Genomic DNA, 19120 nt, shown 5'->3' on the forward strand with positions numbered 1-19120 from the left:
GTAGCAGAAGATTCCTCCCTCATTTAAACAGAAGACAAGTACCTCCTATGCATAATTCCACAAGTCTCCTTCAGCTGAAATCTTAACAAGTCAGCTCAGGAAGAATGATGAGAGCTGTGGCGATGCTTCCCAGAACAGAGGGTAATAGAGAATGCTGTCTCTTAATGGGAAGAGTTAAGAACTTTTGTCAGGGATTTACAAAAATTAACGTAGGTCTGGGGCAATCTGATCTAATATTTGATCTAGCAGCTGGCAACCCTGCCTGTGCAGTAGGATTGGAACTAGATGATCTTTGAGGTCCTCTCCAATCCAAGCCATTCTGATTCTATGACCGAAGACAGCAATTTGGAAGCTGAAGGGGTGGATGCCAGCAGCATTTATCTATCAAAGAATGCTGATATCAAAGATCAGTCTTGGCTCAGTGTCTACAGATATCATAAAATCACCATGTGCAATTAGACACAATCTGTGATGTGCATTTGATAATAAAACCAGAACTACCACTCCACAGTTACTGATTTCATTCACAAACTACAAGCATGATCATCCCAGGTCAAAATTAAGATCATTGTCTAGCTACAGCAAAAAATTATTCTGATCTCCTGATAGGTGTTTACAATCTTTTCAAGGCTGATTTAATTAGTCAGATTTTATTTTGCTGATGACATTAACCTTGGCAGGAGGAAAAAAACAACCCAGAAACAAAGAGAGAAAAAATGCTGTTCCAGAATAGCAAAATCCACAAATCTGACCATAGTGATTTTTGTTTGTTTGTTTGTTTTTCATTAGTATTCTAAATAAATATCATAGTAAATTTCTACTGAAAGACTGTATTTTTATTTTATGCATTTAAAACAGCCTAAGAAACAACATGGAAGTGATAAGCACTGTGTTTCCTCTTTTGCATAAGAATTACAAATATAAAAATTTATATCTGACCCTTACATTTCTAAAGCCTTTATTAAAATCACATGCAAAACCTGATCCTACTGGAAGCACAATCTACACAAAGCACCTTCGCTCTACTTGGCTAAAGAAGGAGAAATAATCCATGTGTTGGTCTCTATTTGCAAGCCATTTCTAAGAAACAAATACCTTAATCTTAGCAACAACAGGTCTTGGTATTTCCAACCGGGAGCTTTTAACAGAGAAAGCTTTTTGGAAAAGTTAAAACCTAAGCAATCAATTTTTCAAAGGCTCTTTTGTGTACTGAATAAGGGCTCTGCTTCAAGAAATCTAGAAGAGTCCAGATATGCATGGCACTCACTGACTTAAATCCAGTGTGGAAGAAATCAGCCTGTTGCCTTTCCTCACTGACAGTGAACACAAGACTACCAAAGATGCTGTACTCCTTGAGGACCAAGATCTCACAGCCTCACTTGCAAGGGTAGCACCTTTTACAATCTTGTTTAGATAAGTACAGAATGGAGGCAACCTTTGGCCTTAAGTTCTGCATTTATTTGTGATTTACAATGCTTTTTCTTCATAAGACCTGACACAGCAGTCATATTAATACCCTATATTGGCTTGGCTTTCAGACATTAGCCCATCAGTACTAATACATCTGACTTTCAAATGGGGAGAAGAATCCTCTTGAGAATTCATGAAACACTTTGCCAGAGGAAGTGAATCACTGCTTAGGTCTGTCACTTCTGCTGTGGGCCAGGCACAAGGTCTCCTACATACCACTGCGAAGTAACTAGGAGAGTGGCATTCACCGTGGACAGTACATGGAGCTCAACTAAGAGAGCTGCTCCAAACGTAATGCCTCCTGTTTTACTATGTTGGCACATGACATCAGAGGCAAATGGTGGTATGGCAGTAGAGGCTGAACCTTCTCACCAATATTCCAATACCTTTTGTTGCTGTGTGACAGATGGCAGCAGAGGGGCAGTCTGACAAAATGGCGTCTGACATGGAAGCACATATGAAACAGAAGTGTGTCACTGAACTCCTTCACATGAAAAAAAATGGCACCCACTGACATTCATTGGCACTTGTTGAACATTTGAGGAGACCAAACAGTGGACAAGAGCACAGGAAGGTATTGCACGTGAATTTCTGCAGTGGCAACAGCGATGCGAAAAACAAGCCATGTTCCAGACAGCCATGCAGATTTTAACCTGCACAGCATGCACTCTCTTGCTCATTGCTGGTGAAAATGCGTAGCTAATGGTGATGATCATGTTGGAAAACGGTGTTTCACAGCTGAGAAATTGCTCTATCAAATAGAGTTATTGTGCTCTTTGTATCTGTTTAGTTTCCATAGAAATAAATAGAAGGCATTGCTTTTGGAGCAACCTACGTACATAATATCTGAGGAAGATAAGGAGAAGTAGTTTTTGATGTGTTACCTCTTCACGTGATCCATCAGCAGGGATAAGAATACTTATTTTCCCAGGCATTCCCCTAGATGGAAACATTTACTGACAGAAAAGAATTTCTCCCTTTGAAGTCCAGGAAAATCAGAAGTATTTAGGCAAGGACAGCCCCAAGGGGTTTTACCTCTTCATGGAGTTTCAAACTGAACAGCAGATTTTATCTAGTTCTCACTGAATCAGACTCCAGGATGGAGAAAAAGGAAGCTGTAAATTGGATTGGCTAGTAGGCATTATTAACAGGCAGATCTCTTGTGTCCTGTGAGAATAACAGAACCATAATTTGGACAGAAAAGGACCTTCAAAGTTCATCTAGTTCAACCTCCTGCTCAAGGCAAATCTACTTAGGTCAGATTGATAACACAGGCATGCAGCCCAGACATTAACCCTTCCAAAGGTGGAGATCACACAGCATGTCTGGGCAACTTATTCTAGCATTTGCTCACTCTCTTTCTCAAATAAATAAGTAAATAAATAAATATTCTTAATATTAAATTAGAATTTTTCAGATTTTAACTGGTGACTTCTGCCTCTGTTCCCATCCTTCTTGCACTGGCAAGTCCATCTCTGAAGCAGCATTTCAGCTGCAATCTCATGAATGCTGAAAAGAGGGAGAGGATCACTTCCCTGGACCAGAAAACTACACTTTCACTATTGCAGCCCAGGGTGCTGTGATGATTGGCTAGACATGAATCTTGCTGAATTTAATTAATAAAAAACTGCACTGTGCAATGCATTCTTGGAGTCATTTCTGTTCTCAGACTTTTTCTCAGTCTTTCTTCAGACTCATTTATCATTTTTTCCTGTTGGAATAAAGCCAGTATTAATGACATCTTATCTTGAAGACATTACCTTCACCTGGGTTTTATTATTAGACCTTTGATCAAAGAAATGGTATAGACAGCAGAAGGTGTTTTCCCTCTCTTCTACTCAACACCAACAAAATAGCACTGATACTCTTAGAGTATAAATTGCAGATGCTGGAATGGGATATTTAGCAGTATTAAACTGTTGAATCAGTGCATCCCCAGAAGAGCAAGATATAAACAATTTTGGTTGCTCGTTCTTGACTTCAACTGAAGCCTTTCCCTCAACTTAACCAGCTATTGGATTTAACTCATCAACTGAAGGGCATTTCAGGTGAAAGCAAAAATCTGCACTTTCCTTGGAGGAGTGTCTTTACACTGCTTATTCTAATACAAAAGCCACACTGAAAAATGGTTTTGTGTTGAAATCATTTTACATTTGATGCAGTGGAGATTAAAGCTGATTGTTGCACAGCAGTAAGACTTACTACATAAGAGTTTTGGTCCCTTGGCATGGTGGCCTTTCTGCTTTCCAAAAATAGTGTTCACATTTTCCCCTACAGATGATTTATCTTCACCCACAGCTTTGCTCATGCTGTTATCTCCTTCATGTGGAACCATAAAACACTTAAATCAGAGCAAGAGAACACCACAGAAAGAGCCAAGAAATAGGATTTGGTGAGGAGTCGACAAGTTTAGCGTATACAGGGACTAGGGACTGTTTGAAATTAAGCACTGCCTTTAGGCATGAGCGTCAAGCCTGGTCTGCGGCTGGTGTGAAGAGGAAAAGCATCACTGAACTGCTGAGCTAAGACAAGTTCAGAGCCCTGCCTGCCCCAAGCCTCCCTTACACCTCTGTCAGCCCGCAGAGGAAGAACTGGAATGGCCAAGGGGCTTCCCTGCAGCAGCTGACGTGATCATGTCACGTTCCTGCCTAGCAGACAGCCCAAGGAAGGAAAGAGAGAAGGGAAGAAGGAAAATAAAAGGGAATGCAATAGCACTGAATAGCACATTGCTCACTGTCCTCTTCCCCGGTTGGAACAGACTTACATAGCCAGGCAGAACATCTGTCTCCAGAAAGGCAAACACATACAGCTGTCAGTTTTAACAGGTATTAGAGCCATTATTGTGAGCACACACATCATTACCCAGACAGCTCTTTATAAATCCAAACCAGCAGAGCCATCCAGCAAGCCAGAGGCTTCCTTAACAGCATATTCTACCAGGAATATGATTTTTATCTAACTAGTTCATGGGATTAAAGGAATGAATACACATGTGCTCCTTTCTCTCCTCCCATGAGCACAAACAGAAAGGGCCTAGAGGAAGTCAAGCTTAAAATCAATGCTTCCTTAAACCAGAAGTGTACTGGCATTTCCTCATGCTCAAATGCTTTCTGCAAAGGGGCAGCCTCAGTGCTTGCTCTCTGCTTAAAAACCTACACAGGTTGACTCCACAGTTGCACTTGAACAAGACATGAAATGGTTCCTCATTGTGGGCAGAAGTGAATGAGTCCACAGAAATGACCTTCAAAGGTCCCTTCTAACTCAAACAATTCTATGATTCTATGATTTCAGCCTGCCTGGGCTCACTGGTCCCCTGCAGCTACCAGGATCTCAGGAGCAGCATTACTTTACATTACAAGGCCAAGAGATTCTTGCAGCCAGGAGCCAGCACCATGGCAAAAGGCATTTGCCACATATGCTGCAGGACTGTGCTGCACATGAGAGAGATGCAAAGTCATGGATTTCCCTGAGCACGGTGGGAATCAGCACTCTGGTTCAAGTTGTGACACTCCTACTGCCTGGAGAAGCATAGCACCTACCTACTGATTTCCTGCTGTCCCTACGGGCCTTGTTAGCAGGGAATATGGGTGCCTTAATGCTTATTAATCCTTGCAGCCTTTAGTGCAAAAGGTAGGAGTGTCACAAATGGCAAACAAAGGCTTGAAAGCATAGATCCCACCATTTCATTTCTTTAGAAGTCTGAATGCATTGCTGCAGCACTCTCAGGGTGTCACTCTGCTGTCACCCTTCTTCTCTGGTGCCTCAGAGTCTGTAGTGGGGCACTGGTAAAGCTGCCTCTGATGCAGCCTCCAGCCCATGAGCTCCTCCATACCCTCAAGGCCAAAGCTGCATGTGGCTGTACACAGCCTCAGAGATTGCTCAGAGGTCTTGCTAGGAGTTGAGTGCTGCTCTGTTGGATTTGGAGCAAGTCCTCAGGAAAACCCTAAGCATCACCTTCACAGCTGTTTTGAGGCCTTATATCTCTCTTTCTTTTTGTTGGCTGGGAAACAATAGTTGTAGCCTGTTTCCCAGTATAATGGGTGAATGAAAGGGGGAATTGCTCAGCTCACTTCCCCTCTGCCCTTTCATAGACCTGCAGAAAGGTTGTGATGGGCAGCCACTGCCTCTGCTTCTCGCTCAAATCAGCAAGAATTCAAACATAGGATAAAGTCCCACAGATATCCTGTTACCTATAGATATCCTGTGTAGATGGCCATGTGCTCTGGCACGACCAGCCTCATATTCTGGCACTGACATTATCAAAATCACAGGAAGGGACTCTGCCTGCTGGTTCCTCTGCTCCTTCCCATTTCAAATGGAGGCACTAACATACAGACATGTCCAAGGGTTGCCTGAAGAATTGCTGTGTTCACAACAGTGGCTTCTGCATAGGTACTCCACACTGGGAGCAACCAGGAGAGCTTTTTCCACCAAACATGGCAGTTCCATCCTCTCTAGGCTGCACAGGACAGATTGCCACCAAGGCAACCAGCAATCCTGTGATGTATCAAAAGACATTGATGGAGTGGCTACTGGGGAGAAGCTTGGAATGAAAGGAGGACCAGAGAGGCAAGAGACAAGCATTTCTAACACTGGATAATAAAAGAATCATAGAACCATTTGAGTTGGAGGGGACTTTAAATGCCATTTAGTCTAACTCTAGGCCATCCTTACAGTAAAGAATTTACATACATCCATATACAGTATACATATACATTCTTAACTACTTATAGATACACAGTCTAAGAAGCATGTGCTTTCCCTCTTTCCTTGTTAGCTTATGTTTGAAATACAGTTGGTATTTTCTGGAAAAAATGGACTGCATTTTAAGTAAGCTATGCCTGCTGCTCAAGTCAGTTTGATAGCAATTCCTAAAACTCCAGACCTCTGCTGACACATGAATTACTTCATTTTCATTTGCTGGAATGCACCAATTAAAATCTCACAGTGGTAAAACTTCTTTCGAGATACAGCTTGGGTGCCTCAATCAAAAACTCTGTGGCTTTGGCAATCTCAGCAATTCATTTTGTTTTGGAACACATTTAGTAAAAAAATTACAATGTTGAAAGTATTTAACAGAAGCACAAGCTTCCACTGAGAGTTTTAGAAAAATGGAACAGTTTGCTGATGTGATAAACACAGCAATCACAGTTTCCACGCTCTGCTCTCAAAATGCAGATCTCTTTCTGATAACTTTCAGGTCTTGAATACATTGTGGCCCCATGCTATGCTATACTAAGTACCAAAGATCATATGTTTGGAAGCACACAGATGCCAACCTGTTAACGTCATTGAAGCCTTTTAGGCTAAATGGAGAAACAAACACTAAGATCTCAGTTCAGGTAGTCACCTTCCTGACACTAGACATTTATTATATGCCTTATGTTATATCAAATAACACAAATCTGAAAAGTTAAAAATACCGAAGTTGTCATGATATTTGCCAACATTTTGGGGTACATAGATTTTGTAGTTATCTGAATTCCAAACATTTCTCCTGGCACAAACTCAGAGTCACTGAGTAGTGACTACAGGCACAGATCAACACACGTTTCACACATAAGCTTAAAAACAAATCACAAACTAGTCGTAGTCTGATCCAATGGATGATCAGAATGGCTCTAACACAACAGAACAATGATGAGCAGATATCCAACAACAACTGGGTTATAGCAGTCATGCAGGATACATGAGACCCAGAGGCTCAAGGTCTACTCTGAGAAGACATGAACAAAACTCACCCGTAAGCATGCCCTAAAACCAAAACGTTCAGATCTTTCTGGTGGGCCTGCCTGAATCACTCTCGATGAAGATAATCCACGGTCATGAGACGTGAATATTTATTACAGAGAATCTCAAAGCAATCTCATCCCCTTCCTGCACCTGATCTCAGAGCCTCAGTCATTCTTTTTTTTATTTTTTTTTCATCTGACTGAATGGATATTTAATGAAATGCTTCAGTGGGACAGACAGAGCACACAACTTGCTCAAAAATAGCAGTCTGGTGGCTTCCAGCACTCTCCTGAGAAATAGTGGTTCAAGTCCCTTCAGCGAGATGAGAGGCTTCAACCTTGGTCTTTCATACCCTAAGGAAGCAACGTGAAATATTAATGCATTTTATTAACTGACAAGGCATCATTGTGAGAAACAGCCAACCTCATTAAAACACTTAACCTTGAAGGAGTATTAGGCTGTACAGGAGTGAAAGGAAGCAGTGCTTTCCAGCAGCTGTCAGGACGCTAGCTCTCTTCTGTTCCCTGCCACCTTGCTCTGGCATGCTGGCTTTGATGAATCTCATTCAAGTGGCATTCACAGCTTTGCAGTGCCTTATTCAGGGATGAGACTTCCACTGGAAGGCAAAGAGGTGACAAAGCAGATGTTACAACTCAGCATCTAAGCTTCGTTAGTGAAATGAGCTGAGGAGCTCTCAGGTCCCACACCTCCCTCAATTAAGGTATGATTGACTTCTACAGAACTCAGTGGAAGAACTCCCATGGACTTCACTGGGATGTGCTTCATAACCTCAGTGCCCCTAATTACACCATAGCAATTAAGCACTCTAGTTTGCAAAGGCTGTGATGCAGCAGAATGCTTACATGCCAAACAGAGCATATTTTATCTTAGTTCTCATAAAACTCAACTGAAAAAAAAAAAAAGAAACTGAAACAATTAAATAATTCAAGTGTGTCATAGCCATCAGCTGGGTGAATACCTGTAAACACAACTTGTTTACAGACTGTGACACTGAACCTTGTCATGCACAGAATGACTGGTCACTAAGAAGAAAACATAAATACACACAAAAAGAATATCTTCTCATAGTAGATTTTTTTAAATAACAATAACAATGGCAACACAGCATTTCACATCCAAGTAAGGATGAGGTATGATTTCAAGTTAGCATCACATTTTTAAGTCCTCAGTGTAGGATGCATATAAGATTAAATATAATGGAGCAACAAAACAAATTAGATGCCTCATTCTCAAAACTACAGGCCTGATGTTTACAGCAATCACTGCAGAGGTCCCTGGATTAGAAAGAGTGGTGAGGCATTGGCACAGGCTGCCCACGGAGGTGGTGGAGTCCCTGGAGGTGTTATAATAAATAATGAGTAGATGTAGGACTGAGCGACGTGATTTAGTGGGCATGGTGGTGATGGGTTGATGGTTGGACTGGATGATCTTAGTGGCCTTTTCCAACCATAACAATTCCCTGATTCTTATGATTCCGTATCAGTTATATAGCCACAGGGACTGCTACAAATGCATCTTCTACTTCCATGACCCACAGTCAGTAAGCCAAGAGGTAGAGCCATCTCTGTGGACTGTATACATCATTGGACTATATAGCAATGCAACTGAATTTCCAGAGAGCCTGGCATCATGACAGGTTTTTGTCCCTAGACAGAAAAATACTATTTGGAGTGCATGTTATGGGCAATCAAAATTTTAAACATTTAAAATATCCTACGAGTCATGTTGCAACCCACTAGGATGGTATTTTTACGACATGAAGCCAAAGATATGTGTTGCTGCACTCAGCAATAGCTTAAGAACATATGGATGTGCAAATTCAGCTGGGAAAATGTTGGAGGGCTGTGCTGAGCAGAGGGAGCCAGACCTCATGCAGGTCCACCCGTTTCGTTGCAGTCTTTGCAGTCTTTGCAGGGACTCAGATGATATGTCTGCCTGGAGTGAACCAGCCCTAAAACCACACCTGGGTTTTGTCTGCAACGGGACTGATTTCATTCCAAAAGAGAACCTAGAATGTACAAATACTTATGCAGTCTGGATGAGCAACTGGGACCAGGCAGTGACCCTGGTGAGTTACCTTATGACTTGTGTTGGAAGGGACCTCAAAGCTCACTCCGCTCCAATCCCCTGTCACGGTGTGGCTGACCCCCACCACGCTGCCCAGGGCTCCATCCAGCCTGGCCTTGAATGCTTCCAGGGATGGGGCCTCCACAGCTTCTCTCAGCAGCCTGTGCCAGTGCCTCACCGCTCTCTGGGTAAAGAATTTCTTCCTAACATCTAACCTGAATGTTCCCTCCTTTAGTTTAAATACATTCCCCTTTGTCCTATCACTGTCAGACCACATGTAAAGTAATTCTCCATCTTTTTATAAGCTCTAGTAAGTACTGAAAGCATGGACACTCCTGTTGGCTTTTGCAGATACACAGCACAGCTCCATGTGGATCACAGCACTCAGTTCCCTCTGTGACATGTGCCCAGAGCTGAATACCTCACAACTGGTTTCCAAATAGCAGCTCGCTGAGCAAGCACTCTTGTAACTGAAGAACATCCAAAGCGAGGTCAGAGGTGTGTCTTCAACTCTGCCCTACTGCAGCTTGGGCTTCCAGCTCAGTGCTGTGCAGCTTGTCTTCCCTTCACTCAAGATCCACAGGCTGGATTATCTTTAGCAGATAAGCACCAAAGACCTTTTTTCAAAAGCTATGCAAGAGGTCAGCGCTCCCTTTAAAAACACATTCACCAAGACAGCATGTCACTGCCACCACCCCTAGCCCTGGTGCCCATGCAGGTTGGCTGCTTCAAGGCTTAGAAGTTAAGCACACAGCAGTGTTAAGCATCGTAATTTTAGGCACAAGCCCAGGTGATATATAGGCACTAAAAGTCCTTTGTGGATTTTCTATCCAATGCCTTATCTACAGGCACAGTATGCAATTACGTATGGGTTCTGCGACATAAAAACACTTGCCTAAGGTTTCTAATCGTGGAAAGCAGATTGATCAGAGAATGTGGATTTTGAGGAACAGCCATTGAAAGGAAACTAAAAGAGATCAAAGAGATCAAAGCAGCTGACAAGGTGCAGAAAATTAAGCACTGGGGTGAGTTGAAGCAGACGGAAAGAAAAAGACAGACAGCAGCAAATACATGCGGATGTGAAGGCACGTGCAAGTGCTCCTCCAGAAAATGCTGAGCCCCTGCATGGACACAGCCTCCTTCACACTGCTGCAGATTGAAAAGGACACCCGGCCTTCAGCAGAGGGCTGCCCAAACGTTGTAGTCACAAAATAAAACTGGTCCAAAGATGGTAAGGTAGGATGCTGAGACACAGCTTCCAACACAAATGCAAGAAAATGAAAAAGGCACTTTTATGTTCAGTCCAGCTCCTCCTTCCAGCAGAACCTCATCTTTACATGTGCCCATCCTTCAGGAGTGAAGCAATTTTAAAAAGCCATATGGAGCAGGACCCCCTTTTGTCTGGCAGCATCTGTATCTACACCAATAAGCAGTGCAGCGCAGGAAGGGAGAAACTGTAGTGCTGAAAAATGACATCCACATTCACCACATTGTAGAGGTTTCCTCAACTAGTCCTGGGGCTGGAGCACATCTGCTATAGCTGAGGTTGTCTGAAACCTCTTTGAGATGAAAAATGAATAGAGCCACCAGGGGACCCAAAACACGAGGTCTCCATTCAGCTGCCCATCACTTGCTGCAGTACTGGGGCTGTCCCAGGGAGCACTGCAAACATCTCCCCCTCCCCATCTCCTCTCCCCACACCAAAACATGTGGCTGTATCTGAAGCCACAGCAGCACATCACCAGATGGAAATGGCATTCTCTGAGCCTACAGGCAGCTCCCAGCACCCTGTAACACTACGCCTGTTCCTGCACTCACCATCGTTCAGTGAATCCTCCGAGCAGCGGTGTGCAGTTGGGTTTATAAATTACAAGGCAACAGACAATGAGACAAAATTAAAGACATTACTCCTAGCTCCCATAAATTATCTCTGTAGTCTATTTTAACAGCATGGATTTACCAGTGCATGTGGAAATGGGAAGAATACCCATCTAGCAGCCTAACTGGGTATTAATGAAAAAGCAGAATATTGTGTTGTGCTCTCCGAAACACAGAAAGAAAAATACTCCCACCAGTCTCAATAATGCCGTTCCAGGGGGAAAGAATCATCATCTTCTATATTGAAAAAGAGAGCAATCTCTTGGAGTCGGAAAGAAAAGAGATTTATTAATAAAACTAATTACACGCTCCACTCATGGAGGAATGCAAGGCACCAAGTCAGCCCAGGAGAGCCGCGCTCTGTGATTTCGCTGCGTTACAACTTCCCCGCTGCTGCAGGCAGCTCCCGGCGGGGCTGCGGGCGGGGATCCCCATAGGGGTGCAGCGGGATCACCCCACGGCCCCGCACGGGGCTTTCCGTCGCCTCCCGGCGCCGTCCCGAGCAAACTCCGGCTCCAGGTTATCCCAACCCTTCTCCGAACCGGCGGGCTGTGCCGCTTCATGGCAGCGTTCCCTTAAAGGGGCCGCGCGCGAGCACGCGTGTGAGTTGGTGCGTGAGCGCGTTGCACACGCAGCCGTAAGCGCAAAGAACCCGTCCGACCTCCGCCCGCGGATCTGCCTCGGCGGGGAGCAGAGCGCTTGGCATGTAGGGCAAGGAGAAAGAAAAAGGTGCGGGGAGGAGGAAAAGGGGAAGGAGGGAGTGAAGACGGAAGGGAGGAAAAAAAGAGAGAGGAAAAAAAAAAAGCGCTGCCTCTTTAAATGCTGGGGGCTGAGCTCTCGCCGGGGCGTCCGTAGCCGGATCCAGCCTCTCTCCTCTCGGCCGTGCCTCCCCGCGCCTCCTGCACAGCCCCGAGTGCCGGCAGCGCGGCTGCGGGCGCTGCTGCTGTGGGGAGCGCGGAGCGGGGCCGGGGGGGCCATGATCGCACCCGCCCCCGGGAGCCGCGCCGCCTCCAACCGGGAGCCCTAAAGCCTCTCGGCGCCGCGCTGCCGTTCTCCGCGGTAAGTTTGCAGCCGCCCGGTGTCGGCGGAGGGGCGAGTTGGACCGGGGAGGTTCACCTCCGCGCGGGGTGGAACTCCGCCGTCTCCGGCTCGGACCTCCGGTCTCCCTTTCAGCCGCGCCCTCGGTCCCTAACAGGTGGCTTGGTGCTCCTAGGGCGCCTTTTTCCTCCTCCTCGCTGCCGGATAACAGGTGGCCGCGCTGCGTCGCCTGCCCCTGAGCGCTGGCGGTGGTCCGGGGCCATCGCCTTCATCCCTCCTCGGGTACTCCCAGGGCTGTTGTTTCACGTGTTGCAGCGTGAAGTGGGGGTTGAAGACTGTGCTCTAAATTCTGCTCTCTGCTGTCTCTCTGGCCTCTTGATGGCCCTGCTGTGTCTGTGTTACAGCAGGCATGGGGAACCAGGTGGAGAAGCTGACCCATCTGAACTACAAGGAAGTCCCCACGGCTGACCCAACGGGCATGGACAGAGATGAAGGGCCCAGGATCGGGGTCTCCTACATCTTTTCCAATGATGACGATGAGCTGGAGCAGCAGCAGGACTCGGGACACGACCTCGGGGGTGAGCACCCTGCCCTGCAGCCCTATGATCCCCAGCTGCACGAGGTGGAGTGCTCTGTTTATTACCGGGATGAGTGCATCTACCAGAAGAGCTTTTCTGAGGAGGACGTGCTGCCAGAGGAGGGCGAGGAAGGAGGCAGGGGGCACCTGAGCACCTACACCCCAGAGAACCTGCTGAACCGCTGCAAACCAGGCGACCTGGTGGAGTTTGTGTGCCAGGCCCAGTACCCGCACTGGGTGGTCTACGTGGGGGATTTTCAGGTTGTGCACCTGCACAGGCTGGAGGTGGTGAACAGCTTCCTCACCGATGCCAGCCAGGGCAGGAGGGGCCGCATTGCCAACCAGCTGTACCGCTACAAACCCCTCAGCCCGGCCGTGGTGGTACGCAATGCCCTGGAGCAGGTGGGCTGCAAGGACCGGGACCTGAGCTGGAGAAACTCGGAGTGTTTTGCTGCCTGGTGCCGCTATGGCAAGCGGGAGTTTAAAATCGGCGGGGAGCTGCGCATCGGCAAGCAGCCCTACCGCCTGCAGATCCGGCTGGGTGACAAGCGCAGCCACACGCTGGAGTTTCAGAGCCTGGAGGATCTGATCATGGAAAAGAGGAGAAATGACCAGATTGGTAGGGCTGCTGTGATCCAGGAGCTCTCCAGCCACCTGCAGGCTGCAGAGGAAGAGGATGAGGAAGATGAGGAAGACCATCCCCACCATCCAGGTGCCCGGACTGCTGTGGAGTAGTGCCTTAGCACTGCCATGCTGCTCGGGCTGGGTGATGGGGATTAAAACGGAAGGCTGCGAAATTGAGCTGTTATAAACCCTTTGGGCCGTTTCAGTGCAGCTTCATTCCGATCACATGTGAAAGGAAGGGGGAAAGCTGATTAAGTGTCTGTGCTTTAGTGCTTAACTCCTTCAGTGCTTGATGATAAAAACCACTGACTTATTGTAGAGGATAAAACTCAGGGCAACTCTATCCTTCTCTGCTCCCACCTCTTTCCCTTCCTCTGTGCCAGCCCTTCCCTCCACCATCTGCCAGTAGGCCTGACCCTATGGGATGCTAAATGCCTTTGACATCTACTTATCGGCAGAAGTTAAGAGTACTTAATAGTATTAAGGAGCCAACAACTTCAGGACATGGCCATGTTTGTCTGAGCGTATGATCAGTTGGTAGCTGGGAAGTGTGATATATTGCTGTCCCTTGTCTGCCCATTTCTCTTCAGTTGTGGTTTGGTTGGTCTTGCAACAGGCTGCTTGCTTGCGTGGTGCTAGGCTTCATGGATGGGTGGCCAGTTCCACAGGAGGTGCAAGGGAGAAATCAGTGCTGACTTCAGTGAAATGCTTTTGATATGCCTGGTGCTTTCTTAATAGAAATGTGCAGGTGGGCTGGGGGAGCTCTGTCTTTGCTAGCAGCACGTGGTTCTGCTGGGAAGAGAGCAGCTGTTACTGCTGACCATTCCCAGGGAGGAGGAATCTCACAACCCTGATTGCAGAGTCTGTGCATTGGTGCATGCCTGGGCTCTTACGGGCACATACTGAGCTCTGCTAGAGCTTGTTACAGGCTACCCCTAAAGCAAGCAGCAGAGATCCGGATGACATCTGTGGTGAGCATAGAAGCAGGCTGTTCGTGTGTACCAGCACATCTCCAGTAAGCTGTCCCTCAAGAAGGTGGTCTCATGGCTGGGAGTGTGGCACAGATCCTGCACAGCAGCACTCCCTCCCTGCGATGGGAAGGAGTGAAGGAGGAAGGCGGGGGGTTGGGGTGTTCATTTTATTCCCCCCTTATCACAAAGCAATTTCCTCTTTAGAAACTTCATGTTTCCCTATTTTGTACTAATTTCTATGATGTGCAGCTCAGCTATAGCACTAGAAGAGAGGATATGCCTCGGGAGTTGTAGTGTAGGTCCCCCATTCAGTGGGTTGGGGGGTGCAGCACTGCCTCCCTTGAATGTTTCCTGAATACTGCTTTCAGCTGTTGCTGTTCTCCCACGTGGGCACCATCAGATCATTGTCCTGAGATCTTAAGTGTGTGAGCAAACAGATTTGGACGCCACTTACAATACAAAATTCCTTCCCTTTAAAAGCACAATAGTGAAGAGGCGAACCTGAAGATAAGCTTGAGTTCATTTAAATAACAGCAATTAATGTGCTGTACACTTAGAAGCGTTGTTACTGCCGTCTTCCCTGCGGTTGTTTATGGTTATACCACAAATAGCAAAGTACTCCGTGTCCTTTCTACCCCTTGGGAGCAAAGGTTGTTGACTAAGAAGTTGATACCTATTTTTGATTAGTTAGAACTACATAAAGCAACTTTGACAATACGGTTTAAATAAATCTGAGTTGTTTTCTTCCTAAGATACACAACCTGGGGGGGAACAAGGCAGTGATAAACTCCTTTAGCCTTCCTTCCAGAGGAAATGTGGCTTTAAGGTTATGCAAATACACCATACAGTGTTTCCTTATTGACTCTGCGTTCTCATTTTGGACTGCAAAATGCTCAAACCCAAAAGAGAATTTAACACTCAGCTCTGTTAGAATGCTATAGCTCAGGTGACTGCACTGATGGTTTTCTTCAATATGCAGTAGAGTCGTACTTGTGTCGGTGTGGCTGTCAAGCAAATGTGCAACCTTGCTTTAAAAAGTATGGTAACAACCCAATCTGACTGCAGTAGGGTCTGTGTATGGAGGGATGCATGCAGCTTTCATACAATTAAATGCTGAAAGCTCAAATGATCACGGAGAAAGTCCAGAAGAGAATGGAGACTCTGTTCTGTACTGACTCGTATACATCAACTGAGGTTATCTACACCACAAGTAAATGTCTGCCTGTTGTTTCTTTCGTACTGACCCTTGTACATAACAAAGTTTATTTCTCTGTGTAATATATGTATGTAAAATAATATTTTCTTACAGATATTTTTGAAAGTTTAAAAAAAAAAAATCCATCAAAACCTTGCATTTGAAAGTAAGTTGTTATGCACATTATTTTCCAGTCCTCTGAATGGGTTTATTTTTCATTAATGATCTAAAATATATTCTGGGTCATAAAGTATAGAAACTGCTATAAATGTCAAATATTATGTATCTACAGGGTACTTAAACAGTAAACTAGTTGTGAAAATATTTTTCCCTTGTGTCTGAAACATCAGAACTATGACACACAGCCATTTCTCTCCTGAGATATCCTGCGTGGTCTGGCTTTGTTTTCTGTGGGTTTTCTTTTTTTCTTCTCTCTTTTTTTTTTCTTTTTCTTTTTTCCTTAATTAAACAAAGGGGGGAAAAAAAGGACCAAATCTGTTTGAGAACAAAGAGCAAAGCTTCTTTGACCAACCGAAATCACGTCTTGTGCTGATCTTGGTGCTTCCCTGTACCGGTCATGCCTCTTGGGATCAATTCCTATGCAGGCATAAGGGCCTTAACAAAGAATCCCAGAGCTTGCACAGCCCTCTAGGATAGAGAGCTGAGCAGAGGGCTTTGCTCACAGCAAAGCAGCCTGGCATGCAGTCAGCTGTGTTACAAAACCTGTCTGCCTCTTTGGCACCTGCAGTTCAGGTGTTCAGTGCTTAAAATGTAGATATTGGAATACATTGTTCTGGAAGTTATGCTGGGGATTTATTCTGTCTCCTGCAACTCCATTATTTGCAAAAGTGGGTTTCCATTGTTCCCAATTTTTTTTAGGAGTGGTTTTGTTGTTTTTTCTATGTCCTAACAGGGATTTCTTACCCCAACAGCTAGTGACTGTTGAATCTTTAACAGGTGGGTCTTTTTTTTTTTTCCCTACCTGTTGATTAGGCAGTGTTATTCAATAGGTGCTATAAACACCACTGCAAACATTTCTAAGCAGGCAGGTTTTTAAAGCCATGGCTCATAATGCGTGGACTAGAATTGCCATAGGAGAACATTGCAGTTGCTTAGCTTCTCATTTTTGTTTTACTGTAATCATTTTCTTTCTGCAGACTACACTGGGATTTCTACAGTTTGGTTTTTTTTTTTTTTTAATCAAATAATCTCTTGGGAAAAACAGACTTTTTTGTGTGTGTGTAGTTCAAGATTTTTCTGTTGCTCAAAAAAGGGGGGTGGGTGGGTGAATAAATGGAAGTGCTGTTCTCTGAGCTCGTTCTTTAAGGTATAGAAGTGAAGGTGTGATCCTTCTGCAGAGCTTCTGATTTAGCACACGGCCTATGCTGAGTTGAGCCACTTGGAAAAATTCTCAGAACTGTGAATGTGCTTGAAGTTAAGTATGTGCATTTCTGTCTGAATAAGGCTGGAATCTTGATCCAAGGTCTTTGGTGGGAGTGTGAGGATCTGACATTGCCTGTTTGTGGGGAGGGCACAAGAAGCACTGTGGAAGCTCTTCTTCAAAGTGCCCTTGCCCGAACAAAGCAGATGGCATCCAGCCCAAAGCTTGGCCTCGGTTTCCCCCTTTAAATCCATGAGCAGCACTGACTCAGCGAGTGGTGAGGCAAACACATTACACAGCAGTGACATGCTAAGCTGACAGTCATGGTGCAGACTGCTTCCTGGTGTCCTGGTCTTGTTGTGCTTGAACTTTCCCTGTATGAATTTACTCATTTAGATGTCTGCACTGTTACCGATGGGAAGACTGCTGTGGATGTCATTTTGCACGTGGTAAGGCTGGCAAGACAAAGCCCCAGAAATGAAAAAGTAGTTCCAGTTAGGAAATCGAGATGAGCAGTCTTACTTCCCTAGAGCATTCATAGAATCACCAAGGTTGGAAAAGACTTAAAAGATCATCCAGTCCAGCCGTTCACCTATTTGGTAGGTTTGATAAAATAATGCCACAGAAATGGCTTTATAATGAAGCCTACAATTATTCCTTGATTGAGTAGTTTTAAAAATACAATACAGACACTTACCTTCCATGGTAGTGAACAAAGATATAAACAAGACTATTTCAAGTTTCCCTGATTCTGTGTGAGTATGAAGTATTGATTACAGCTCTCTGTAGCTCAGCTGGACAGCACAGTAGTAGAGTTGTAGGATAGATGGGGAGGGGGAAAAAAAAACAAAACAGAAGCTACTTCAAAAACTAGCTTTTGCTCAGAAAAGTATATCCTTCAGACCGAAGGACTATGGAAGTAAACTTTAATTGTTTTGTATAAATGCAGCTCTAGGCACGCTTCTACTATTTCGTTCTTTTAAATTCAGTATTTCACTCCATGTACCAAAAAGGTGTTCTGTGTGGAATATATTTCAGATTTTGACCATAACAGCGGTTTTATTTTTCTTTCTTTCTCCCTTTGGGTCTCGCCAAAGGGTGTGTGAGGCTTGTTGAGTCATTTGCCACCTGTGCTTTCCTGACAATTAACCACATAACTGTAATTCCAGCAGCCAGTTAGGAACAAATATTTCTTTTGAAAGCAAATCTTACACAACTGATCAGATATGAGTAACTAAAAGTAGGAAATGTGTTGTTTCCAGCAGCAGTTTCTATTTGTGAGAAAGCTACTGTTATTTATGTGTTGACTCGGCTACTCTATAAAGTAATGTGCGGTGATAAGGCAAGGTTTATTGTATCATGGACTTAGATTCTCTGGATCAGACTCTTCTTTTTAACTGTGGCTAAGAAATCAGAGCAGCTTCTTCAAACATCAGTGGTTTAGGTGGTTCTTTTGCATTATTGTTGAATTAGAAGCTTTCTTTCAATGCACACCTGAAATTCCTGATATTGTAATACTTCATGGAATCATCTACAATAGCCAGTGTAATCACAAAATATGATTTTAACTCCATGAGCATTTTTTGTAAACTGTCTTTTGTCAATGAATGTTAATTGTTAGTGCAAATATCTCTTCTTTTCCTGAGAAAGAAGTACTGATTATTGATTGTACCATTTCCTTCAAAATGAAGGGCATTGCATAGTAACTAAAAAGAAATAAAAGATTTATAGTATCTTTCATAATCTTTCTTTCCTTTCTTTGTTGTTTTGGTATTTTTTTGGTTTTTGTTGTTTTTTTTTTTTTTTTCCTCTGAACAGAATGTTTTTTTTTTTTCCTAGCTTGTTTGGAAAATTGTAGTGATTTCCTTCATGACGGATGCATCAGGCACAAAACTATCAATGTTTTCACTGGCTTCACGTCAGATCGAAATGTAAATCCTCGGTTGTGTTCATGCTCAAAAGTAAAAACAAACAACTTCTATGCAAGGCCAGACCATCAACTGATTAATAGGCAGTGGCTGTATTAAATCTGAGGATCTGGCACATAATTTAATTTAAAAAGTGGAAAATGAATTCGGAAAAAGATCATATAGTATTAGTTGGCACCCAGGCCTGTCTTGTGTGCCAGCAACTGCTAAAGGAACAGATGTAGTGTTTGTGAGAAG

General features: G+C 44.5%; 1 protein-coding gene across 3 annotated transcripts; it reads left to right on the forward strand.

The window, feature by feature from the left end:
- The first annotated feature begins 11540 nt into the window (after positions 1 to 11540).
- LRATD2 (LRAT domain containing 2) lies at positions 11541 to 18668 on the forward strand. Of its 3 annotated transcripts, none has more exons than XM_048940277.1 (2): positions 11541 to 11898; positions 12615 to 18668. In XM_048940277.1, exon 2 carries the CDS (start codon positions 12617 to 12619, stop codon positions 13517 to 13519), a length of 903 nt encoding a protein of 300 aa, XP_048796234.1. In that variant the 5' UTR covers positions 11541 to 11898; positions 12615 to 12616; the 3' UTR covers positions 13520 to 18668. The 3 variants fall into 3 exon arrangements, with proteins under 3 accessions (XP_048796234.1, XP_048796232.1, XP_048796233.1); XM_048940275.1 differs by lacking the exon at positions 11541 to 11898 and adding an exon at positions 11912 to 12228 and having other exon boundaries at positions 12612 to 18668; XM_048940276.1 differs by lacking the exon at positions 11541 to 11898 and adding an exon at positions 11913 to 12228.
- The last annotated feature ends 452 nt before the right edge of the window (positions 18669 to 19120 follow it).

The sequence above is a fragment of the Lagopus muta genome, chromosome 3, assembly GCF_023343835.1.
Source record: "Lagopus muta isolate bLagMut1 chromosome 3, bLagMut1 primary, whole genome shotgun sequence".
Classification (NCBI taxonomy): Eukaryota; Metazoa; Chordata; class Aves; order Galliformes; family Phasianidae; genus Lagopus; species Lagopus muta.